General features: G+C 36.0%; 2 protein-coding genes across 5 annotated transcripts in view; one reads left to right on the top strand and one right to left on the bottom strand.

Annotated features, from left to right (window-relative positions):
• PPP4C_1 (Serine/threonine-protein phosphatase 4 catalytic subunit) overlaps positions 1-8,813 on the top strand; it is an 11,519-nt gene extending 2,706 nt beyond the window's left edge. The window contains exons 3-5 of one of the 2 annotated variants that reach the window (XM_051212726.1): positions 6-209; positions 4,693-4,884; positions 8,298-8,813. In XM_051212726.1, the coding sequence (XP_051068623.1) occupies positions 6-209; positions 4,693-4,884; positions 8,298-8,348 (447 nt within the window). In that variant the 3' untranslated portion in view covers positions 8,349-8,813. The remainder of the gene's footprint in view (positions 1-5; positions 210-4,692; positions 4,885-8,297) is intronic. The other variant, XM_051212725.1, reaches the window with a different exon arrangement.
• Positions 8,714-26,392, bottom strand: NUDT9_1 (ADP-ribose pyrophosphatase, mitochondrial). 3 transcript variants are annotated; one of them, XM_051212719.1, is made up of 8 exons: positions 26,344-26,389; positions 24,698-24,794; positions 24,439-24,647; positions 22,200-22,388; positions 19,247-19,358; positions 17,080-17,223; positions 10,679-10,796; positions 8,714-8,969 (listed from the first exon to the last, which is right to left on the bottom strand). In XM_051212719.1, exons 2-8 carry the CDS (start codon positions 24,770-24,772, stop codon positions 8,857-8,859), a joined length of 960 nt encoding a protein of 319 aa, XP_051068622.1. In that variant the 5' UTR covers positions 24,773-24,794; positions 26,344-26,389; the 3' UTR covers positions 8,714-8,856. The 3 variants fall into 3 exon arrangements, with proteins under 3 accessions (XP_051068622.1, XP_051068621.1, XP_051068620.1); XM_051212721.1 differs by having other exon boundaries at positions 24,439-24,794; positions 26,344-26,392; XM_051212720.1 differs by lacking the exons at positions 22,200-22,388; positions 24,698-24,794 and having other exon boundaries at positions 26,344-26,392.

The following is a 26,392-nucleotide window of genomic DNA, read 5'->3' as shown; positions in this document are numbered from 1 at the left end:
ATAAGATATTTTGTGTTCATGGAGGCCTATCGCCTACAATTACAACATTGGATCAAATCCGTACCATTGATCGTAAACAGGAAGTCCCACATGATGGTCCAATGTGCGATCTTTTATGGTCAGATCCAGAAGAGACTGCTGGTTGGGGAGTGAGCCCTAGAGGTGCCGGCTATTTATTTGGTTCTGACGTTGTAGCTAATTTTAACCAAGTAAGTTAACTTTGTTTGCAGCACCTTAAATAATTTTTTAATTCAAAAAAGATTTAGCCATTAACATTAAATGTAAGAATTTATGGTTTTTACATATCTTAACAGCGCGTAAATTATGACTAAGCAGTAGGTGTAGTAGTTGCTTCTTAGATTCTAGGATCAATAGCGAAACTTATTATTATTATTATTATTATTTCGTCAAGTATAAAACCCTACTTTTTTACGCAGTAAATGGGCATTAGTTTAATTTTAGTACAACATAAAGCAGTATCACGTCTATCGTCAATCTCGCATAATTAAAATCTTCATGTTACTGATGTACAAAAACCTTGGTATAAAAAGCATTCATTTTCATGAAATAATGTTCGATATCAGAAGGGAGATGGCTGATAAGTATAACTGTACTGCTGCTACCGACTTCGAGACAGTCTAAACATGAATTTTAATTTTCAGACTTGCTTTGACCATAAAGTTGGCATTTTCTCACTGTTCAAGTCAACAATGAGTGATTTCATAAACTACTGTTATGTCTTAATCTGATTCCCGTTTCATTTTAAAACATACTACTATATTATCCATTTTAGACCACAGAGGTGAGCACACGTGATATATATATCTGAATCCGGCCAGTCGATAAAAGTGCACAACTTCATTACCTTTCTGTAGTAATCAGTGGCTAACATCCCCGCTGCTTACTTATTAGTTTCATTTGGTGCAAGCATTGTTTTAAAAGAGCCTATATGTCTTTCGGTCTCATATATCGTGTTTCACATCCTTAGATTAGTTAAGATCTGGTTGCTGTATAGTTTCTTTTCTTTTTACTGGCATGTCACCTGTTCCACGGGTGGAAAAAACTAAGCAGTTTTTCCGTATCCATGCATAAATCTTGTCAATTTCTAGGGCTGATGAAAACCCCCAACTAGTTGGAGTAATCAACACTGCAGCTAACTTACTATGGCCAAGACAATTAATAGGTTAACGCAAGATATCTATGAAACAATATTTCTGGATTTGAATGATGAGAGGTCAGGTCTCTTAAGCATAGAGCAAAACTGCTCTCACCGACGCGTTTTAGATCCGAACTTTTACAGCCAAACTACCATCACGAAGGTGCCAAAGGTGGCCCAGATTGGCACAAGCCGCTCTGGCTTTTACTTTACGTGAATTGTGGTGTGGCAACTCGAACTGATGTACGTACGTACGAAGTTCTACGTTGTTACTGACTGACTGACTTACGTGAATTGATCTCATCATCGCCATCATCGGCACTTATGCAGCTACCCGGATACACGGACTTTTCGTCTACTATCCGCTGACTACCCAGGGTGAGTGCAGGTTCAGGGTTCTCCCAGTCTTGTAAAAGTACTTCGCACTTGGAAAGTGCAAAGTACATGCCGTACCTACGGACACTGCCAACTGATTAAGTGCGGATTGCATGGCTTGGGTATCATCTCACAGTATGACAATATCCGCATAATCATGGTTGAAAAGTTTCTCCAGGCAACAGATCCACACCACCATTAACTTCATTCATCACAACTGTTTCCGGAACGTCATCGATGGCAAAGTTGGAGAGAAATGGTGAGACCAGTCAACCCTATCTAACGCCGCTGTTTGAATTTAACAGTGGTGATAGTTAGTTGTATGCGCTCACTCTGCCTGAAGTGCTAGTATATAGGGCATTCAGGATGTTAATAAATTTCTTAGAAGCACCCTTCTTCAATGGATAATCCCAGAGAACACTCTTGTCCAAGGAATCGAAGTTGGCCATGATGTCAACTAACAAAACGATTATTGACCTGCAATAAGTATAGTGGTGTTCTAACATCTGGGAATGATGGTGAAGTTATGTTCAATACATCCTCGACCAGAACGAAATCCAGCTTGCTCCTCGTGAGTCAATCTTGGACGCGATCGGAAGTAGACTTATCCCCCGATAGTTGTTGCAGAAACGACGTTAACCCTTTTTAAAGATAGGGACAACTATCACCTCATTCTACGATGTTAAAACACTAATGCCCAGACCTTTGTAAACAGCTCGGTCAGTTTCTTAACCAGAAAGTCGCCACCATCTTTAAAAAGGCCAAAGGTAAGTCATCTTGGTCTGGTGATTTGTGGCGCATCAGGAGTTGGAGTTCCTTGATCAGTCGTCACCGGTCATAAAGGGAGGAACAGTCTGATCGGTGTCACTGGGGTAGCAGACCACTAATAAACTATCCAAGTCGTCTGTAGGTGTTATTGATTGGCGATCCATCAGTTTTGCAAGTTGTTTCGCTCGTCATACTTCATGGTGCCAGTGGCTCAGATAAATTGAGAGAGCTTCCTGCAGTTACCAGATACAGCAGCTGCGTTCAACTCATTAGCACGCTCCGACCATCAGGCTGCTCGGTCCTTACGCAACATTTGCATAATCTCGTTACGTAGCGATCTTCGTTTATCTTCAAACTAGCTGGAGTAGACCGACGTGCTTTGACGAATTGTACGAAGCCTGTAGGAACCCAATACTTATAGGCAGGATGTTTCGTGAAGTCGTACTTAACTTTTCTCACCGTTTTCATGGCGTCATTCAATTGCAACGAATGCTTATGTATATTTTTCGGTGTGCTGGTAGCTAGCCTTAAACATAACTCGGTGTGATATTTAGTTGCAACAGAAGCTGCAACCAATTTGTTGATATCGATCCGTTTGGGACCTTAAGTATGTTGGCCACTGAAACGTAAGGTAAGCATAGCGCGAATAAGGGCATGATCAAAATTCAGATTTCTCCAAAAGGAACAGCAGTCTTGTACACCACCACGCCAGCAGTTGATCGCTATGTGACCAATCTGAGTTTAGGTTTAAGAATGCAGAGAGATGACACCAGGTAGCAAATCCGCGATGGCTGTGCCAGTAGTTAGTGGTATCCAGAAACAGGTTGTTGTCTGCGTACAGTTGCAGTAGACAATCATCGTTATCTGAACTGCGACCAACAAGTCCCCATCGGCCATCTAAACAATTCGCTTCGGTGCCTAGACGCCCTACCTGAACATTCAAGTCTCCGGTTAGTACCTATACCTTTGGTTCGAAATAAGGGTTTTCTAACTCCTCTAAATAAGATTTTCATATCCACCAACCCGGCGTAAGCGATGGAAGTCACTTTTCATTTCCGTGAATAACAACCCCATCGCTGAGTGAAGGCAATGAGTAGGACTTCCCTAACAGTGGCTATAAACACATGACTATATAAGAGCATATCTAAATGGAGAGGTGATTCCGAACCTCCTATATACTTGGGTATTTAGAGGCGACTGGCTTCGTAGTGGAATGTCTTAAGCTTATGATTGCTGACGACTTGGATATAAGTTGGAAAGCAATTCCATCTAGTTGTATTTCGATAGCTGCATATTATTAATGTACATCATGCGGCGCTTGTATCTCAAAGCTCAAGTACAAAACTGTATTTTTTAGCTAATCTTGGGAAAAACACGAGATTCATAGGGTGTTCATGTTGGTTTTGAAGCATAAAGTAGCAACTTGACTTTGACACTGGTTGGTTTATTTTAAGTGTGAAAGAAAGCTATCCAAATGATAATTCTGCATCAACAGTCATAATCTTGGTAAACTTGAAAAATGTTGGTCGATTTTTACCATTAATTATGCACATTACTGTAAAGTATACCGACATCAAACCTCTTGATATTTCTTAAAATAAAATAAAGTTATAGTTTCAGAAATTGCAATCAAATTTCCAAGTTCATGATATTATTCATATTATCATGTAACAAACAAATGACGATTGGTAATGTAGAAAAGATAAATTCATGAGTTTTTGTTTCATTTTGACGTATCTTCACTGTGTCTCACCTTAGTTGCTACCATGATGTGGTGGTCGGGTTTGCCTCATGGTGATTCAGTAGAGCTATATTGATCGAGAAACTTGTTCTTTTAGGTCCTACCATGCTAAGCGATAGCTTAATGGCTTTAAGGTGTTCGACTTTTGGCCGCCAAATTCCAAATCCAAGCCACGCTCCATCTACTTCAGTCTGGGCAACCAAATAGTATCATTAGCCTCACACATATAGATTGTGGTTCTTACCCGAATCATCAAGTGTATACAGTCTTCCCACAACGAAAGGGGGGTTTAGACAAGGTCAACCCTTGAAATATTTAAATGACAACTACTCAGTATTTGTTTTACTGGGAGAAGTACATATTATGCCATACGAAAATAGTATATATATAGTTCGTAGTGTGAATAAGCTGACCAAATCAGATACTTTTGGATTGAATAGTAGAGTTTAGTTATCTATAGTTCACATAATATTAAAGTTTCTTTAGTTGTTGGCTATAGTACTCTGATCATCATCCTTTTGCAGTCACAATATTACAAAGAATATTTTTTTACCATCTATTCATCATAGGTTTTTCTTAGTTTTGACTAGACATATGTTGTTATCAATCGGTAATATTTCATTATCTTTTTGTGTATATATATACATTCTAGTTGAATCGGATCGATTTCATTTGTCGTGCACATCAATTAGTTATGGAAGGTTATCGTTGGCATTTTCATGAAAGTGTTCTTACTGTATGGTCTGCTCCAAATTATTGTTATCGTTGTGGTAATGTTGCCGCTATTTTACGTTTAAATGAAAGATTAGACAAGGAATTTTCCATATTTGAAGCCGCACCACAGGTAATTCATATACATATCTATATTCCACTGTTATATTACATACAAATCGAACTCTAGTCGTTGTAGGATACAACGATTCAATTTTATTGATCGATAAATTCCGTATAATCAACACGTTTAATGAGTAACAATAGCAGTACGCTTTTTTATGTTTTGATGTAAAGTGTTTTAAAGACTAGTCAATTAATTTATAATATGATTCTAAAAGTAGTCATATGGGTTATAGACAATTATTATTATTTAAACACATAAACATTGGTACAAGGAGGCACCAAATAGGTATGCGCCACATAAGTCATTCTATTTGTGTGAGGGCTGAGATACTGCACGGGTGCCCAGACCGAAGCAGGTGATTTTCTTAGGGGACCACACCCCGAGCCTTGGACCTGAAGGTCTGACCCACAAGGCAATGGAGTATCGTGAGGAGATGCAGTCCCATGGTAGCCGGTGACCAACGGTTGGTTCATACGCCATTTGTTCCCGTAGGATACTGGAGCCCATGTGCACCATTGGTTTGGAATCCGGTTAAAACGCCGGACATTCGCTTTTCGTCTTCTCAATTTCGTAATTAACACCCGACACGAGAAGGCAGTGAGTAGTACTTCCCTGGCAGAGGCTGTATACGGGTGGCCGTGTGAGAGCATTTCGAGAGGGAGGGCTGGCCCACCCCACTCTCGGCCATACCAGGGGATTTGGGGGCTATAGAAAATAAATTTTCCAAATGAAATTTCTTAAGATATTTCTCCTATAAATTCATTAGGTACTAAGTGTTTGTTATGAATACCATCTTGGTTAAAACGATGAATAGAATGCTACTGATCATTATATAATGTATATTGATATGATGCAATCAACTGATAATTATTCACAAGCCTAAGTTACTAACACAAGTTCCATAACATAATTTATATTAGTAAAAATGGCATACAAAATATATGTTTATAGGTCACCGAACATATGGGGAATACAATTTGTTTTTTTTAGTTTATTCACGTGACATTCAAAGGATGGTCTGATAATAGGACCTAATTATTGTTTATCACTCTACATTTCTCATGAAATAAGATAGTAACTGTTTATGACAATCTGTTTTTTTTAAAATTTACTTTACGGCTGCGAAACGTGACCATTAAAAGTTGAAGATATTCGTAAGCTACTAGTAACTGACCACAGATGCCTTAGAAATATTGCTGGCGTCTGCTGGGATCACCGGGTAAATAATAGTGAGGTTAGACGCAGGGTATTAGGAAATGATGGTAAATCAGTTGATGAGGTTATGAATTTTCATCGACTGAGATGGTTGGGCCACGTGTTACGCATGCCTGAACACCGATTACCACGATACGCAATGCTAACTGGTGTTCGGGATGGTTGGAAGAAAGTTAGGGGCGGCCAAACCAAAACGTGGTATCAGTGCTTGAAGTCACTAACTTCTAGTCTGAGCCATGTTGGTAGATACAAACTACTTGGTTGGGGTCCGCGTGACTATCTTAATCAATGGTCCGAGACTGTGACAAGGCTCAGAATCGATCACGATGGCGTAGGTGTATACACCGTTTGTCTTCCTTTAAACTGTGAGATTTAAAATAGCTTTATATCTTTCTTTCTACTAACTAATTCTTTCTTCCTGTACTATATCCTTATATGCAATCTTTCATATATTACACCATTGAGTTAACTGCTTCTATGAATCCGGTGTTCGTCTTGCTGTTGTAATGAGGTGTGGCAACTTAGACCGATACATATATGTGCCTGGTCCTACGTTGTAGCTGACTGTTTTTTTAAAATTTGGTTTCTCTTTATAAATCATGATGCTACTGATTCAAATCTCATCAAAGGAATCTTGTGTCACTACTTGATTTCCACATCTCCATCGATCCCTCAATCTATGTGGAAAACTTGCTACATTTATAGCTTCTAAGGTCTGATTAGTTGTCGACTCAGATGAAAATTAAAATGCCTAAACCCTGAAGTTAATTAACTTCTTTGAAGTGCTGACATCTATGCTCTACCATATACATTTTTATGTACTCGCTTGGTTCTACGTTGTAGCTGACTGACTCGTCTTTAATATCACTCTAATTGTGTAAAGGTTGCTCATACTCTTCAAGCTTTGTTGACAGCGACTAATCTTTATCACCCTTTCAGTTAGTGCGCTTCGGTTTAGATTTAAAATAAGATCATCTTAACAGGGTATTTTTCATGAAAGGATAATCAGTTGATAAAATATCCCAATGACTATTGTTAACGAATGAATAATTTAGTATAAAAACTGAACCTCAAATTTCAACTGATTAAAGTAGTACGAGTATAAGTTAGTTATCAAGCAATTAATAAAGATCAGAGGGAAACCGATAAGATTGCAATTGTGTCCATTATCTCAAGTGTATTATTCGTAATAGGGTAACTTATCAAACTAGTTTCTAGTTATTTGCCACATCATATCAACTTGGAAAAACTTGTCTACTGAGTGACCCAGCCGCTCGTAGTTACTGATACGTCGACTATGTTGTTGACTAGAATTGTAAACCCGTTTCTCATGGCATCTCTACAATCCCAATGCACTTTTTTTGCATCAGCTGATTAGCTACTTGTGATTGGAAATTCATGTATAACAAGTTTATGTAGCTCTGAAAGTGCTATAATCCAAGTCATTATAATTAGTCGTCCTTCACATGCAACAACTGTTACTTGTAGAATTTGAGGAATCACGACATATTGATTATGTTCAGAATGTTAGACAACAGTTAATCGGCAATATTGTTTTAACCGGCAGTCGTTACTGATTTGTATTTCGTGTCGAAATTACAGCTCGATGATGCTGTTACCCAACATTTTATTTGCATGGTCCTATCGACTGAGGTTCTTAATTCATTGTACCGCAGATTTTTTTACACTAAGAAACACAGCTTTTTCTGTCAGGAGTTCCTCACACGATCTAAATTAGAGAGTTTACACGTCGCTTAAAATCTATCTTTATCACCCTTCTGCTTGGTCGGAGTAGATTAAAGTAACATCAGATAGAGATATCCATTTCACATTTTTCCTCTTTGACCGATGTAAGGCGTACCAGTCATTAACCGTTTTATCAAGCATCGATCTTTCATAACAAGTTTTTACGACATTCAAGCAGGTAACAATAAAAGCCCCTACTTCATTGGTTGGTATAATTCGAAAAAAAATACTTTGTCTCCAAGTCATTTTCTTGAACCGTAAAGCATTTTCTATAGCTTACTCCCGAGTTTTGGGGCTCCATGTCCCGTGAATTAGGCCACACATAGACGTCTCATGCTTTACAAATAATGTAACCTTATTGTATAACAAGGGTATCCTGCTAGAGTTTATAGCTAGAAGAATTTCTGTAGATTGCTTGGTAATAATGGTCTTCATTTTTTATCATAACTTTATTACAGGATGTCCGGAGTATACCAGCTCGTCGACCAATACCAGACTATTTCCTTTGAAGCATATGAAACAAAGTCATTTTGTTCTCAATGATGATGATGATAATAATTACTGTTATTATTTCCCTTGTTTATAAGCCCTTCTCACCCCCTTTTGTCAATTTTTGTAATTTTACTTCTATTTATCAGTGTGTTTTATAAAATGTATTTCTTCCCCCCCCCCTTCTCAATACTCGACTATTCCAAGATTCATTCATGCATTGTTTACAACTTTTTTGTTTTGTTTTGTTTTTTTGATACCCACAGTCAAACAAATTGCATTCTACTAAGTTTTTTTTTATTATTAAATGTGAAGGGAGTTTCTATTTGTGTATAACAATATCTATTTGGAAGAAGAGAAAGTTTTCTTTAAAGAAAATAACGTATATATATATATATTATTATTATTATTGTTCATTAGATGTAAATTATACTGAATATGCAAAGTATAAATAAAAGAAAAGAAATTAATGTCTCAGGGAATCATCATCTGTCTTCTTCTTTTTCTTCTTGTTTTTGTTGTCTCATTTTACCATTGTGCATTTCTTAATTCAGCAACTAATTTAATAAAATCACGATGACTTGCATAAAGTTGTAGATCAGAATTAATATCTGTCCAACGTACAGCATCTGCATCATCACCTATTTGATTATGATAATGTAGGGGGGGGGGGAATTAAGAAAGATATTTTCTCTTTTATTTTGCTAGTAAATCTGTTTGTTTATCAATAAGTAATAAATGCAAGTTATATGGACCGTTGGAAGAGGGGGGATATTTATTTTCAGAAGGGGTTTGTGGAGATTTTTAGAAATTTTCACAGATTGAAATCATGAGTCAGTTGAAGCTAGACCACCATTGAAAACCTGGAAGCACTGGACGGCCGTTTCGTCCTAGTATGGGACTCCTCAGCAGTGCGCGTCCACGATCCCGCACCACGCGCGGCTCGAACCCAGGACCTACTGGCCTCGCGCGCGAGCACTTGACCATTAGACCACTGAGCCGGCATCCAACGGTGTTAATGTCTAACTTCAACCAACGCACGAAGTTGCGCCACCATATACCATTGTCTTCAGTGAGCTGATATCTCACAACAGACCTGGTTGTACTCCACTGGTAACGGCTTCCCACTAGAACTCCAGGAGTATCTCTTGAAGTCAGTCACTAGTGAGCAGATGATTATTATCCTACTGCGTACCACTAAGGATGAGTGTAGGTATAGGCTCCTGCCAGTCTCGTAAAATTACTTTGCACTTAAAAGGCGCAAGGCACATACTGTCCTTGCGGACACTGATTGACGACTGACGAAGTGCAGATTACGTGAAATCATCTCAAAGCCGAAAGATCTATCTGCAGGTAACTGACCAGCACCATTATCTATTTTTGTCAGAGCTATTTGCAGAATGCGATTGACGGCAAAGTCGAAGGAGAATACTGAGATCGGATAACACTGTCTAACCCGACTGCTTGGATGGGGCAACAGAAAGAGGTGGTAGTGAAGAGGCTTCGAGATGTTAATAAACCCTCCAGATGTGTTGGAGAAGGGGACATGCCTGTGGCTAAGCGTAGTGCAGCGGCAGCTGAGTGGTTCGACTTCCAGCCACTAAGTCTCGGGTTTAAACTCCGCCCCTCTACTGTGGTCCGAGCAACAGGGTGGTATTACTACCTCACAACTACGTATATGGGTTAGTGAGTGAAAAATAACCAAAATTGAACGGTAGGTCTCATTCAAACAACAATGTGGTTAAGTTTAAATTAGCATATACATGCGCTTGGGATGGAAGCTGCTGCTACACAGAACACAGATGTGGTTATTGTTGAATACGTAGTAAGCATAGTGCTAACAGGCTGAAAATCAACTGAAAAGCATTAGTTTATGAAATATTTCCAACGGGCAGGATTTTTGGAACCGGTTTTTTAAAATATTTGAAAATGAGAACCAGATTACGAAAGCATTGTCAACGTAGACCCTCTGAACCTTATCACTAACCCTCAGTCATATACATAGTCCATAAAAGAATGATCAAGATGTAAATGAAGAAGTTTGACAGTGTTTTAATCACGGTATTTTTCTAAACACCACTTGACTGATGTATACACTGTATGGAAATGATCACCAAACTTACATCCCAGTGGAAAGTCTCACGTATATTTTATGACAACGCTATTCGTTGAAGGTAGTGGACATAGGATCGGAAGTTGAATTTAGGAAAGAAAACTAACGGTAAATCAATGTTTAACAGACTACCGTTTAAGTGCTATGCTATTATTGTAGATATTGTTTAACAGGTTGAATACGATAGTTTGAAACTAAGAATAACATCAAGAATAAATAAAACTGAACATGATCTACCTGCAGTTAATGGAAATAACGCTAGACAATTGCCAACTTCATCGTGAAAATTTACTGCCACAGTTTCCATCCATGCATTATCTGTATTACGTGGATCATCCACATAACCCTTATAAATCTATATCAAGGTATACATTAATGAGAGATTAAAAGAAAACCCTGTAAATTATGAATATTTATCATCAGTGAATAATTTACAAAATGATAATGATTCAAAATACTTTGTTGAAAAAACGTTTGGTAAAGTACTGGTTAAATCTTATTAGAAGGGATTTTGTGGATATTATAGTAATTTTGGTAGTTGAGATCATGAGTCAATTGAAGCTAGATCACTATAGAAAAGCTGAAAGCACTGGACGGCCGTTTCGTCCTACTATGGCAGTGCGCATCCACGATCCCACCTCGCCAGATTTGAACCCAGGTTTATTGATATGTCCTCACATGAGATCATACAGAAGAGAAAGGCGTAGTATGTTGGAGAAGTTTAGACGGCTCATATGCTATTGGAAGGTTTGTGGAGGATTTTGTGTGAATGAGAGGATTATTTGTGTAGACAGATTGATTACCCACATATTCCTGTCTGCATTAGTCTAGTATCGTACATAAACGCATAGCTTGTGTAAATTTACTGTCTAACTTTCGGCCTCTAATGAACTGTTAGTCTGTGTAAGTGTTAGGAAACATTGAACAGTCGAACATAACAATTGAATATCTAGTTAATATAAACAAGTGTCAGTTGGGAAACATCTATTCTAGATGTTTATAGCTGAGTGGGCATCATCAAATCAAATTTGGTCATATTCAGATAATAACAACCAGGAATTTGAACTCTATCCCCACACAGAAGATTTATGATTTTGTTCACTGACAGCCACAGTATACGTAAACAATCGATTATTTAGGCAAGAGAATTTCATCCGGTATAATCAAATTACAACACTAGAATAAGCGACTAAGTCATCTTAATTTATTTCTCAACATACTATAAATACTAAATCTTAATATATGCAAAATTAAGATATTTGCTTAACAATTTTTACGACTAATGAACTTATGAGTGGTAAAATATCTAAGATCAGTTAATCTATAATTAACGTTAAAATAACTTCATTTACAGTCAGTCAGTTACAATGTAGGATCAGGCACATTTATGCATCTGTCCAAGTTGCCATATCTGATTAGCACAACAAGATAAACATCAAATTCATAGAAGTAATTAATTCAATAGTGATAATATATAAAAGAAAGGTTGCATATAAAGAGAGAGTATAGGACGAAATAGTCAGTTCGTAGAAAGAAATATATAAAGCAATTATAATCTCATAGTTTAAGGGAAAACGGAGAGTGTATACACCTACACCATTGTGATCGATTCAGAGACATGTCACCAAGAGTCTCCAACCATTGGTTACGATAGTTCTGCGGATCCCAACCAAGTAGTTTGTATTAAACAACATGGCTCAAACTAGAAGTTAGTGACTTAAAGGTCTGATGCCACGTTTTGGTTTGGCCGCCTCTACAATAGTCACGTGGACCGACACTAACTTCATTTACAAATAGATGGGAATTTATGAAAAGCTTGAGTAAATCATTGGCTAAATGACATCAAATGATTTAGAAGATAAGGTATATACTTATTAAACACTAATACACATAAGCTTTTGGTACACGTTGGATGCATAGATGAAGAGACAATAAACAATTGTGAAGAAATAAAGAAGTAGGAATATAATAAGCAAGTCAATAAGAATAGTATATAATAGAGGATACACTTCAGTTAGAAATATAATAATGGAGTACCTTTAGTTAAAAGAATGTCCTTCATTTTTATAAAGAATATAGAAGTGTACTACAGCATGATCACTATTGGTTTCTATTTTGAGCTATGTCTGATAACATCTCAAGTCAATGAATTATATAATCTTTAGGCAGTCGTGATGTACTGTCAGATGTCAGTTTTATACACTTTTCCTCTATACTCCAACACCATATCACAAACTAACCACTTCAACTTTTCCATCTAGTCCCAGCATCGGCAAATAAGTAATGCATGGTGTGGAAGCTGCTGAGATACTATGTTTTAAGAATGAGAACGCAGTGGCTATTGAAAAAATATGTACGGATTGCCCGAGAAATAACTTTCACATTTTCAACGATTCGCGTAATCTACCACGAATCCAACCAACAATCGATGATTTTATCCACGGATGTGCTATGTTTTTATTTAGCAGCCTCTAGCTTCTTTATAACGCTTTATGTTAGCTAGCTTAACTTATCAGAGTAAATAATAGTTTGGCATATGTAACATAATCCTAACCACTTGAGCTGATCAAGATCCATAAACCTACCAATTGAATTATCATCTCTATCAAGTGCCCTCCAAACTTGATGTCAGAATTATTCACTTTATCCACTATCAACAGTGGATTGAAGGTAGTGTTTATAATCAAATATATTAACAGATAAACCAAATCTTTATTTTTTCAAACACTATCCTTCACAAGAGTAAACTAAACACAATAGACTGTTTGTTATGTAGTATTTATATTTATTTATTTGAAAACAAAAATATTGGTACAAAGGAGCAACGAATACATATGCGCCACACAAGTCACTTGATTTGTGTATGGGCTATGATACCGCCCAGGTACCCAGACTGAAGCAGGTGATTTTCTTAGGGGACCACACCCCGAGCCTTCGACCTAAAGGTCTGATCCACAAGGCGATGGAGCATCGTGAGGAGATGCAGTCGCATTGTAGCCGGTGACCAACAATTAGTTCATACGCCATTTGTTCCTTCAGGATCCTGGAGCCTATGTGCAATAATGGTTTGGAATCAGGTCTTTCCAACTCCACTAGGTGGATCCTCTGTATCCACCAGCCCGATTAAATGGCCGGATATTCGCTTTTCGTCCTCTCAATTTCGCAAAAAACGCCCTCACCGCAAGTGGGCAGTGAGTAGGACTTTCTTGTCAGTAACTGTAAATTCGTGGCTATGTGAGAGCATTTGGAGAGAGGTGATTCTCCCCACCCTCGACCCTACCAGAAGCGATTTATTTGGATCTGCACTGAAAAAAATGACATAAGTCAAGTGAACTCTCCTGTTTATATAGACTTGAACAATTCATCAACTATTTAACCAACACATTAAAGATGTGTGACGAAAATTTTAAACTAATAAAACTCTAATGGTAGAGATCATGAGTCAATTGAAGCTAGACCACCATGGAAAACCTGGAAGCACTGGACAGCCGTTTCGTCCTATCGTGGGACTCTTCAGTAGTGCACATCCACGATCCGGCCTAGCGAGATTTGAAACCAGCACCTACCAGTCTTCCAGGTTTTCCATGATGGTGATCTAGCTTCAATTGATTCATAATCTCAACTATTATAAAATTACTATAATATCCATCTATAGAAAACCCTTTCTGATATTAAAAATTTTATAAAACATCATAGTAAACAACTAATCAATATAAAATACAAACAAACAAACAAACACACACACAACTATCAAATATTTTAAAAAAGATTAGTTAACTCATAGTACATAATCAACTCTATTTATCTAAATAGAAAGAACAATATATCACTCTCCCTCTGTCTCTCTCTATGATATAGATTAGTATATGGAATAGCTTATTATTATTATTATTATCATCATCACAAAAAGTACATTTAAATACCAGAAGAAAATAAAAAATAAAAATTTTTTTTTAGTTTCGACAGAAAAACTTTCATTCATTTAGTTTCTATGCAGATTTTTTTATTAATGTACTTTTGTTTAAATAGTATTATGTGTATATATTATTTTTTTAAAAAGAAATAATAATAAAAATAATAATAAAATAATAAAAAGAAATAATAATAATTCTCTACTATCCAGCACACGGGATTCAATCCCAAGGACTTTCGATCTCGCGCACAAACGTTTCAACGATGGTCAACTCATGAATTCAACTGTTAAAATACGATACTCTCTACAAATCCCCATACTGATAATACTTATGTGCTTATTAGTGACTAGCTTTAAGATGGATTTCCTAGAGTTTTAGTGAGAAGCCGTAACCAATTAAATCTAATCTGTGTCGGGTGTGAGAAAGTTATCCACTTTAGACAATGGATGAAGTTAGACATTAACAATGTTGGATACTGGCTTAGTAGTTTAGAGGTTAAATGTCAGTGCACGAGACCAAAGTTCCTGCGTTTGAGTCCCACATGTGGAATCATGGATGTGCACTGTTGAGGAGTTCTGTAATAGGACGGAGAGATCATCCAGTGCTTCAAGGTTTTTCTAATGGTGGTCTGGCTTAGATCAACTCATTAATTAAACTGCTAACTGTTAAATTTATATAACAAAAAAAAGTGATTGTTAAAAGTATGTTTGATTGATGAGTTAATCAGATAATAACTATAACTTATGAATTTTTGAAGGTTCTTGATATTTCGAAAGAACGATTACAAACTTTAGGTTTTTGGGTCCTTATGTAATACGTCATTTATTCATATCAAGTGCATGCTGATTGATTAAAAATGACTTTACTCTGACATGGTCATTTTAAGAGTTGTTAGAGGTCTATCAGTGAAGTAGGTTTTTACCACGTAGTCCAAATCAGTCAGTGAGTCAACTACAACGTGGGACCAGGCACATTTATGCATCAGTCCAAGTTGCCATACCTCATTAACACAACAAGATGGACACCGGATTCATAGCAGTGGTTAGGTCAAAGGTGGTAATATATAAAAGAAAGATTGCATATAAGAACATAGTACAGGAAGAAAGAATTAGTTAGTAGAAAGAAAGATATGAAGCAATTTTAATCTCTTAGTTTAAGGGAAGACAGGGAGTGTATACACCGACGCCATTGTGGTCGATTCTGAGCCATGTCACCAAGAGTCTCCAACCATCGGTTACGAAAGTCACGCGGACCCCAACCAAGTAGTCTGCATCTACCAACATGGCTCAGACTAGAGGTTAGTGACTTCAAGCACTGATACCACGTTTTGGTTTGGCCGCCCCTAACTTTCTTCCAACCATCCCGAACGCTGGTTAGCATTGCACGTCGTGGTAATCGGTGTTCAGGAATACGTAACACGTGGCCCAACCATCTCAGTCGATAAAGATTCATAACCTCATCAACTGATTTACCATCATTTCCTAATACCCTGCGTCGAACCTCACTATTACTTATCCGGTGATCCCAGCAGACGCCAGCAATATTTCTAAGGCATCTGTGGTCAAATACTAGTAGCTTACGGGTGTCTTCTACTCTTAATGGCCATGTTTCGCTGCCGTAAAGTAAAACAGAACGGACTGCCGAGCAGTATACTCGTCCTTTTATTGATAGACGGATATCTCGCCTTCGCCAAAGGTGACGTAAGTTGGCAAAAGCCAAACGAGCTTTTCGAATCCGTGCTGAGATTTCGTCAGACACCAACCCATTAGGGCTGATCAGACCTCCAAGATAAGTGAAGTTGTCAACTCATGAATTACTGATAATTATGCAATATCGGATGTTTGTTATAGCTTTGTGTTTAGGACTTCTTAGTAGTGTGGATTCACGAATCAGTACAGGAGATTGGGCAGAATATCATCACGTCTAGTCGGCAGAAAATGATATACCAACACCATCGAGCCAGAATTTCTAACAGTTTATATATTTCTAACTTAAATTAATCCATACAATTTACAGCAACGATGGACATGGATACATATTTCTACACAATAATCATATGTTTACTAGTGACCAACTGTGGGGGATTAGTTCACCGAATTTTTGACGATAGCTATTGTCGGTGCAGTTCTTTGTTGGGTAAGGATAATTATCATCAACAATCATCAAATGAACATTGAATACTAAAGTAAATTGGACTATGAGGGCTAGTGACAATACCCGACTGTTCAGATACAAGTAGGTACAGAGGGATTCAAATCTAGAACCCAACTAGGTGAAAGTGGTGTGAGCCTTAAGGACTGAACCTTAGTTGTATACATTTTCATTAATCTATCATGAGTTTGTGAGCGTGGAGTGTACTGCAGTTCACACAACAAGATGAAACCTAGAACTTTCACGTTTCGTCGCACGAGGACAACACTTTTACAAACTGATAAGTCAGAATAAAGTACTTTACCTTTTTTAAACTTGATTCAATCTATGACACACTGCAAGTATCATTAAATGTGATATCAGTGACAACTGTCTCATTTCTGGATGAACAGCATTGCTGAACTGCAGAGGACCATTGTAATCAAGTGATGAGCAGTCCATTTATTTATTTATGGGATTAACTAACAAATCACAATTTACAAAATTGAAGAAATATGTTACACAATTAAATAAACTGGGTATCTTTTAGAAGAAAAGTACCTACACAATTCTCTTCTTCGGGCCAATACTTACTTCAACTCCATGATGAAAAGCATCATCAACACGTTTTACGATCGCTTCTAATTCTTTTGGTGAAGCTGTTGTAGAATTTAAAGCTTCTTCAGAAAATTCCCTTTTTAACGTAGATGTATAATTTTCACCAGCGTCTACCATACCCTTAACACAACAATAAAATATAATTCTTATTAAGACTATGAAGTAGTTAGAGTGAGTATTAGATTTACATATGCTTGTACTATTAAATAAGTGATTGAACAATGCTGACATTAGGGGTACAGTGACAAGGAAAGATAACGAAATGTTTAGTTCAAATGTGAACATTTATCGACTGAGATAGTTAGGATATTTCGTCTACGCTGACATGATTAATTCATTAATAAAGCATAAATTAATGTGCTTGGATTGAGCTACACTCTAAATGTTAGAGCTAATGATACTACTCAGCTGTCCAAACCAAAGTAGATAGTGTGTGGTTACAACCTATGACTTCGTGACCATAGTTTGAAAGCCTTAACTACTGAATAGCGCAGCTTGATTCTGTGACACAGCCACATAGATGATAATAAGAACACCAGAATTCCTTAAATATAATTTCAAATCTTTTAATTCATTTCATTTCAACTTTCACCATCATCAAGTTTAACCTATTTATAAGCCTTCAAGCCTACATCTTAAAAGGGACTATTCTCTATGACACCCCTGTTTTTTTCAAAAATATTTCGAATAGATAGAGTCGCAGACATTAATCTTAGAAATACCTGATAGGTTACGTTATAAATCATTCTTATATTTGAATATGGTAATCATTATAACATTAATGAGAGTCTTCTATAATTCCTTAGAAAAGCCAGAGAAATCGTAGACAACACTCCGAACAATCAAAGTTCTTTGAAAATGTCGTAGAGAAATTTAGAAAATAAGTAGTTGGAATTCCTTTTATATCCTGATTGGATGATTCCTAAATTAGTAAGCAAAATAATCTTTATAACTAAGTATTTGTCTTTTAAATTACATTTAATATATCAGTCATTAACAACGTAGAACTTCGTACGTACGTACGTACATACATACATCAGTTCGAGTTGCCATACCACATTAGCACAGAGATGCAGTTGTCCATTCAAATCCCATAGGGGTAGAGGTAGTAAGAGTATAAGCAGTAATCCGAAAGACTAGGGTTTGAAGATATTATCCAAGGAGTATGATCCAGCGAAATAAATTTGGAAAGAGAAAAGAGAAAGGGACATGAATAATTCAGAAGATTAGAATTTGGGAGAACACAAAGAGTGAATACACACCTGCGCAAACCATTGTAAACGATTTTGAGTCATATCATTCAAGGTCTCTAACCATCGGTTGCCCGTAACAGTGCACGAGATCAAGTTGGTCACAATCAAATCCTTCCTAAATTTAATATATCAAGTTCTTCTATAAATTCTCTAAAGAAATCAATAGGGATCGTATTACAATGTGATGATTCAGTAATGAAATAATTTTCTTTCTTGAACAAAACAGGAAAATATGCAGATTACAAGGTAAGTTTACTTATAGTATAGGAATTGAGGAACTGTATGGAGTTCACAAGAATTCATATGACCATAATCTTAACTCTATTATTTATGACAAAGGGTAGTATTTAAGTAATAATGATACACTTCCCTACCACAAAGGCAGAATCAATAAACTAGTATTAAGCAATAAGGTAAGAAAGTGTAAACGTCAATGAATCATTCGAAGAGAAGTAGGGACCCATTATTCAATACATAGTTTATCTAATCAATACAAGACAAACCAACATCAGAATTGAGGAAATATATACCGGATCTAATTATGGAGATATAATGGACGACCAACCTTCTATATTGATAAAAACATAGAATACATAATGTCACTTGTGTTTTATTATTTAGATAAGTGATAAACTAAATATTAGGAAGTTGTTTATGTACACGACTTGAGCATAGCGTAAAACAACTAGACGACTGAAAAACATGAGTTCTGAGAACTTCCGAGGATATTCTGAATAATGAAAAAGGAGACAGAACAACTGTATCACCATAGATGAAAAGTGACATTTAGGAGATGATGAGTAAGGTATATTCTAAATTTCAAAAAAATACATGCCTGTTTTATATTATGATATAAATATATAAACTTAACAGAATATAATTTGACTTACCCCAGGGATGGCCCATTGACCAGAATCTTTCCGACGAATAGAAACAAACTGAAGAATTGGACGTCCAGTAGTTTTATTTAAACATCGACTACCTGAGTTGTCAATCTTCCATCTGCATTAATTTTGTTTCCATGGAACAAAAAGAAAACATTTATCACCTCGAAGAAAACTAGCAATATTGTAATTGTAATAATCGCCTCAAAAAAATACATCATCAACTAAGTAGCTGAGGATTTTCTTTTCATAAATAAGATGTTAGACCACCATTAAAAAAACATGGAAGCACTGAACAGCCGTTTCATCCTATTGTGGGACTCCTCACAGTGCTCAACCAAAAACTTAATGATCCCCACAACCCTATACTAATAACTTTTTTTGATCTAATGAATCAGTGTAGAATAAGCATATGATAGAGTTGACCAACCATGGACAACATACGACTTGGGAAAAATATAGTTGGTGTCGCTAAACAAGTAGCAGTAATAGTACATTATTTGCAATGGGAAACTAAGAATTTGAAATATAGTTTAAAATGGAACTTGTATAGTTGAACAGAATGGAATAATATTCAGACCAAGATTTAAGAGAAGGATAAAGAATAAATGAGATTACTTCATTGTTCGAGACTTCAAATCATAAAATTGACTGAGAGGTAGTTCAGCAGTTACAGGATTCGACTTTCAGCTATTAAGTCGTAGGTTCAAACTCCATTTCACTTAATTTGGTGTGAACAACTGGGTAGTATTACTTACCTTTACATTTAGAGTATGGGTTAAAATCTAGTAAAAAAAACCTGTATCTTGTACATAAGTTAATGAAAAACAAAAAATTATCATTATAATATACACTCCAACCAACTGTCACAACTGCATTTATTATCATTCTACAACATAAGAGGTTCACTTATATTGTAGTCAGCATTTTGAGTTCGATACCATAATTTGACTATTGAATTTACTTTTAGAGTACATACAACTCACTCACTATACTAGAAGATCTGATAGATTTTAATTGATTATTGTAATAAAGGTGAGCTTCAATTGAAGACAAAATTTGGGATATTAAGGGTCTAATGTATACATTGGATAATAGCATCAAAATATACTGTTTGAAGACATTACGAGATCACGTAAAATTGACGAACGGAAGAAGGATAAGCGAAATAACAACAAGACAAGTTGAAATATTCCCATGTGTCCCAGCCTCGCTAACTAGAGAGAGATGTCCAGGTTCAGAAGAGGGAAAGTATATTCCACAAGCGGTCAGAAGCGTGAGCAAGCAAGCAAACAACTCAAGCATATATACAGAATAAAAAGGTCCTTGGGAAACGTCACAAATAGCGTATTAAAAGAGGCAACGAACCATTAACACATAGGGTCCTCCTAAATGGGAAATACAATATGAAGGTAAAAAATGGATGCTTTTGGCGCGAAAACGAGAAATTCAAATTTCCAAAAATAAGACGTTTACTAAGTGATTTCCAGGAATCTAGCATCCTTAACAAAATGATTGCATTAATTTACTTTCATTTTCTATTGTATTCTTTTCAACTACCATTTGTACTTCAATTTATATTATTCATCATTGAATTGGTGAACTAAATTATTACATAATATTGAGTGATTAAAGCAAAAACTTAATATAAAGTTCAATAGTTAAAAATCAATACGATCTGTTGACATTCTTTTATATCATTCAAAGGAATTGTCTCAGTAAGAACAATTCATGATCATACGTTAATATCATATGGTTTTTGGACTTGATTTATGAAATTTACAATATCTTGTGATCTAGATAATGATAATCATTTAGTTAGTTTACAACAGATAAGTAATCAGAACAGTAGCTAAAATACTTGTCTATCAACTATAGTACTATATCAACTAATGATAGGGAGTGAAGTAGTTGAGTGTGTCAACCGCTTCATTTATTGGCCTTTGTGGTCTGGTGTGTGGCGAAATCTCAACATAGATAGAGAAGGCACGACTAGCTTTTGCCAACTCGTTTATGGCGTAGGAGAGATATCCGTCAATCAACCGGAGAACGGGTTTGCTGCGCAGTAGTTCGTTCTGTCCTAATTTATGGCTGTGAAACATGGCCAGTAAGAGTAGAGGATATTCGTAGGTTACTAGTATTTGACCGAATGTGTTTTCGAAGCATTGCTCGTATAACCTGGGACCAATGAGTAAGTAATGTAGTTGTTAGGAAACGAGTACTAGGTAAGGATGGCAGACCAATTGATAAAGTATTGAAACTTCATCAGTTAAGATGGCTAGGACACGTGTTACGTATGCCCAACTACCGATTGCCCCGACGTGCGATGTTTTATGGTGTAGGAGTAAGTTGGAAGGAAGCTAGAGGCGACCAGACCAAAACATGGCATAAATCCATGAAGTCACTGACAAGTGGACCGAGCCATGTCGGTATGTGCAGACTACCTGGTTGGGATTCGCGAGACGATAGCGACTTATCGTTAGAGACCTTGAATGACATGACTCAAAATCGTTTACAATGGTTTGCGCAGGTGTGTATTCACTCTTTGTGTTCTCCCAAATTCCAATCTTCTGAATTATTCATGTCCCTTTCTCTTTTCTCTTTCCAAATTTATTTCACTGGATCATACTCCTTGGATAATATCTTCAAACCCTAGTCTTTCGGATTACTGCTTATACTCTTACTACCTCTACCCCTATGGGATTTGAATGGACAACTGCATCTCTGTGCTAATGTGGTATGGCAACTCGAACTGATGTATGTACGTACGTACGTACGTATGAAAGTTCTACGTTGTTACTAACTGACTGACTGTTTATCAACTGTTAGGTCGTATTTTCGAATCGCCTACTCCTAATATGATTTAACCAGTCGGGTAATATTATTCACCTCTAACATACAATCAATAGTTTATAGTTATATTTTGAAAACAAGCAACAATAATTAGATTTATGTATACCGTGTTACAATTGGATCAGCAGCATGATTAGGACCCCAACGACCAAGAACACCACGCCCAGTGATTCCCGTACGTCCACAAGGATTTAATGGTAATCCATCAGTACTGAATTTATACTGACCCATAAAACTTGTTCTATCAAGTATTCCGTCAATCTTATTAAACTGAATAGCTTTATATTTTCCATCACTAACAATAAAAAAGGATTTTAAGTATACAGATGATAGGTATCATTACCAAGGTTTGATTTGATAATTTCGAATAAATTGAGCATTGGGTAGATTGTTATAAATAAATAGTATATTTGTAATATCCCAATGAGTAGAAAATCTAATTTTTCTACTCATTGGGATATTACAAATATACTATTTATTTATACAGATGATAGTTATTTTGAAGTGGTTTTGCATTCTAACTCCGCCTGGAGCCCCTCTGGGGCTACTGCCGGTCCCAAGGCCGGATAAGGGAGGAGGCTTGGGCATGGGGTTAGCGACCCCATCCCGTAGAGAACTAACTCGCTAGAAATACGCTAGCCAAAAAAATTAGTGATGCATACACTAGTACGAGCAGCCTAGAGTTCCGATAGGTCTTTTTTCCGCCTAGCCCTATCTGTTAAGTCCAGAACGTCAATCTCAACCTCCGCGATACGAATCCTATGTTTCAAACATACTGAGATTATATATAAAAAAAACCAGACCATATCACAGCGTAAAGTAGAAAATAATATTTGTACAAGATCTAGCCAGATGTGACTGTGATTGTGAGAAGCTGTTACTAATAAATTGGGAATATCTCAAGAATAGCAAATCTTATTATAATAATCAATAGGTCAAATAAAAGCTTATAATGAAGGGAATATGAATTCACATATAATACATTCGCCTAATAATCACACAATAAGAATATACGTATAATATTAGTCCATAGGTAATTCCTAACGGTTATCATTCATTTATTCTCGTCCGGATATAACATATACCATTTAGTAATTACATTATAATTGAGTCAATGAGTTTCGTTGTTTAGTATTTAAAACTGTCCAACTTTAAACAGATTGTAACAGAGTAAAAGTTGCACTTTATTGGCTCAACTTAGGTTTCTTTTAATCTTATTTACAAATCTAAAATCAGATGTTATAATAATACAGTTCTATGACAAATAATTTTTCTTTTATGTTCAGAATAAAATTGTTTGATTTTTTCTCTTTCTAAAAAGGTTATAATAAACTCATGCATATGAAAACTAAGAGGAGGTAAAGATGAATCACCTTGATATTCTAATAGAAATTATCTATATTTACTAACACAATAGATAACCTATGATTGGTTGTGGATTATTGTATATTTGTGATTCCCTAGAGTACAGATTCGACTTGGGATGATAAAACTGAAGGTTTTGAAATCTACACTACCAATTACTACATTCTTAACTGTCAGAAAGTTAACATAACTCGATAAGCAGGCAGTGTCACAGCCTCCATAGAATAGTATAGCTTAAAGTCTGCTAGATTGACATGTTCTTATTTTTTACTATTTATTTATTTATTTTAACACATAGATATTGGTACAAGGAGGCACCAAATACATATGCGCCACACAAATCTCATTTGATGTGTGAGGGCTGTGATACTGCCCGGGTGCCCAAATCGAAGCAGGTATTTTTTTTGTGACTAAGTTTTAGTCATAGTCATAGCAAATAAGAAGTAAACTTGAGTAGTATGGTTAATTTTTTTAGTTTGCAAACTAGTTTATAATGCTATTTGTGACCATTAATATATAGCATGAAGCAAATGTGCGTTATAATAGTTGTAATAACGACGGATTTAATCAACATTGTCAATTTTGCTACAGTAAAGAATTAATAACATCAATTGTGAAGGATTGCGACAGATTTCAGTTTAACAGATTCAAATTACATGAATTAAAAAAATATTTTACAAACATTTTTGACGGTTAGAATCTGCTACTCAACTATTCACTTCAATCTAAAACAAGATAGTTGGAAAACACGTAGCTGAAACGGTTTATCAGACCCTCAACTATGAAGTAGTTTAATTTGTGGTGTCACATCAGTATAGCAAGATCAAGGTAACCAGCTTAATAAAAAAATGAAATAATAGTTTCAATAGTGAAAAAGACTAATGGATAGAAGATACGGTCAAGAAATAGTGGATGAATTCGAGAAACAATACTTTGATGAACAATAATATCGAAATATATTTCCAAAAATAATACTCAACTGATTATCCGGATCAGCCCATGGCTTTTTAGATATTCCTGGGGCTGTGTACGCTACCGGATGATATTCAGGCCAAGATAGATTCCAACTGACTTTATCATCAGGAACAGGATACCTTTGTATGTCGGAAGTGCGAGGGTATGGAGAATTTCTACATTTTACATGCAGATTGGCCACAGTTACAGATGCCATTTTTGAAATGTCGACAATCTGAAAAACAAGTCTATGTAAGAAAAACACTGATAGTTTGAAGAACCAACCACTTCCCAGTTACAATAATATTGTGTATAAAGCAGAAAAACTAAATTCGTTAATAGCAACAAACAATACATCATAATTTAAAAAATCAGTCTGCACCTATAAATGACAAAAAAAACGTGAAATCTGAGTATAATGTGAAATTAGCTTATTAGGAACTTTGAAACAACCACATTAATGAAACTTCTGATTGTAAATAGCTTGCTTACAGTAGTTAAGGTACCAACTCGATGGAAAATTTAAATGGAAATTTCTTTTATAGTTATAATGTTTAGGACAACTTGTAGATCTAATCTTGTGTGTGGAATTGGGTACTGAAGTTAGAATAATAACAAGTGTTCATTTAATCAACTAGTTTAGCTCTAGTCGGTCATCATAAGATTTGGCACAACTATGAATTGATTCCAAGTTCCTATATCTTATACTAGCACACATAGAGGCAATCAACAGAACGATAACTAATACACAGGAATCAGTGTGAAATGAGATGGAAAAATAGTTTAAAAGGAACAAATGACATGAAATAAGTTATGAGTGATACCGTTAAGTCGTTCATTATCCGATCCTTAATGCTTAGTGTTTTTCGGACACGCATTCAACTAGTCTCCAGAAGCAGAATAGGGCTGAGACAAGTTCATAATTACATTCAGAATAAACTACATTAAATGGGAATGAATTACAGTAAAAAAACCTTAGTATATTTATAATTTTACACGAGAATACCCTCATCTCCAATTAACCACTAGCGCAAGCCGACTAGGAATGGGGCGATCAACGTGCTCAAAGGCATTCATGCATGGGATATGCTTTAATTTAATCTATATCTCGCTAACAGATAATTAACTCAATACTTAAAGGAAGACTACTGTGACTGACTCAGTACTATGTAACTCAACGTCCTCAATTATTCCTTATGAGTACTGTCAATCATGTAGAACGTCTGCACCCACGAGATAGCTTAGAACACCAGTCAATAATTTCATGAACTGATACTGTGATTGATGTTCAACTGCTGCTAGGATTTTTCCGATTTGTATTTCTTGCGACAAGATAGAGAGCGACTTTGATGATCTGTGCTGTACATAGATAATCTCGTAAAAATTTGGGTCTAAGCCGAAAGGTGGATTTTATTAGCTTTAAAAGAAACACAGAACCCAATTCGCGAGTGTATTTTTTAAAATAATTTCCGCTTCCTATGACATAACAAGTGGGCATCAATTTATCATAAGGTTAGTCTGATGAGAAGTATAGTAGGTGCTGATCAGCTCAACTCGATATGAAGCAGCAGTTAAAAAATTGAAAAATTCGACCAGTTTACTAGAATAGTCTGCGGATTTGAAATTAAAAAAATGTGGGTTTAAGGACTAAAGCTTGGATATTATAACTGCATGTTTCTAACTATTGTTGTCCTATTTCAATACTTACAGATTAGTCACAGTAACATTATATCCAACTAATTCTATAACAGTGAAACTTTAGTCAGTTGATATATGTGACAATTTATTATATTGAAAATATTAGTATACTTTACATAGAAACATGTTTTGTATATACAGTGTCACTTTGTGGAGGCCATGATCTATATTCGAGTTGTGTTTGTAAAGTTACATTAATGCGCTGTACACTGACTGCACATCTGTGCACTTACCGAACTAGGCAATTTTGAGTGCATTTCAAAGTGTGCACTAAAATTCAAT

The sequence above is a fragment of the Schistosoma haematobium genome, chromosome 3 (genome assembly GCF_000699445.3).
Source record: "Schistosoma haematobium chromosome 3, whole genome shotgun sequence".
Lineage (NCBI taxonomy): Eukaryota > Metazoa > Platyhelminthes > Trematoda > Strigeidida > Schistosomatidae > Schistosoma > Schistosoma haematobium.
Note: the sequence above shows the minus strand (reverse complement) of the source record. Positions and strands in the feature narration are given on the sequence as shown.

What these genes read in the sequence shown, in the direction of transcription:
- NUDT9_1 (XM_051212719.1), bottom strand. Translation starts at nt 24,772, where the DNA reads ATGATGTATTGTTTGTTGCTATTAACGAATTTAGTTTTTCTGCTTTAT. An exon ending in TGGGCTGATCCGGATAATCA is followed by an intron (nt 22,389 to 24,438) that starts GTTGAGTATTAT and finishes TTTTATTGTTAG; the next exon opens with TGATGGAAAATATAAAGCTA. An exon ending in CTTTTCATCATGGAGTTGAA is followed by an intron (nt 10,797 to 17,079) that starts GTAAGTATTGGC and finishes ACCTTGATATAG; the next exon opens with ATTTATAAGGGTTATGTGGA.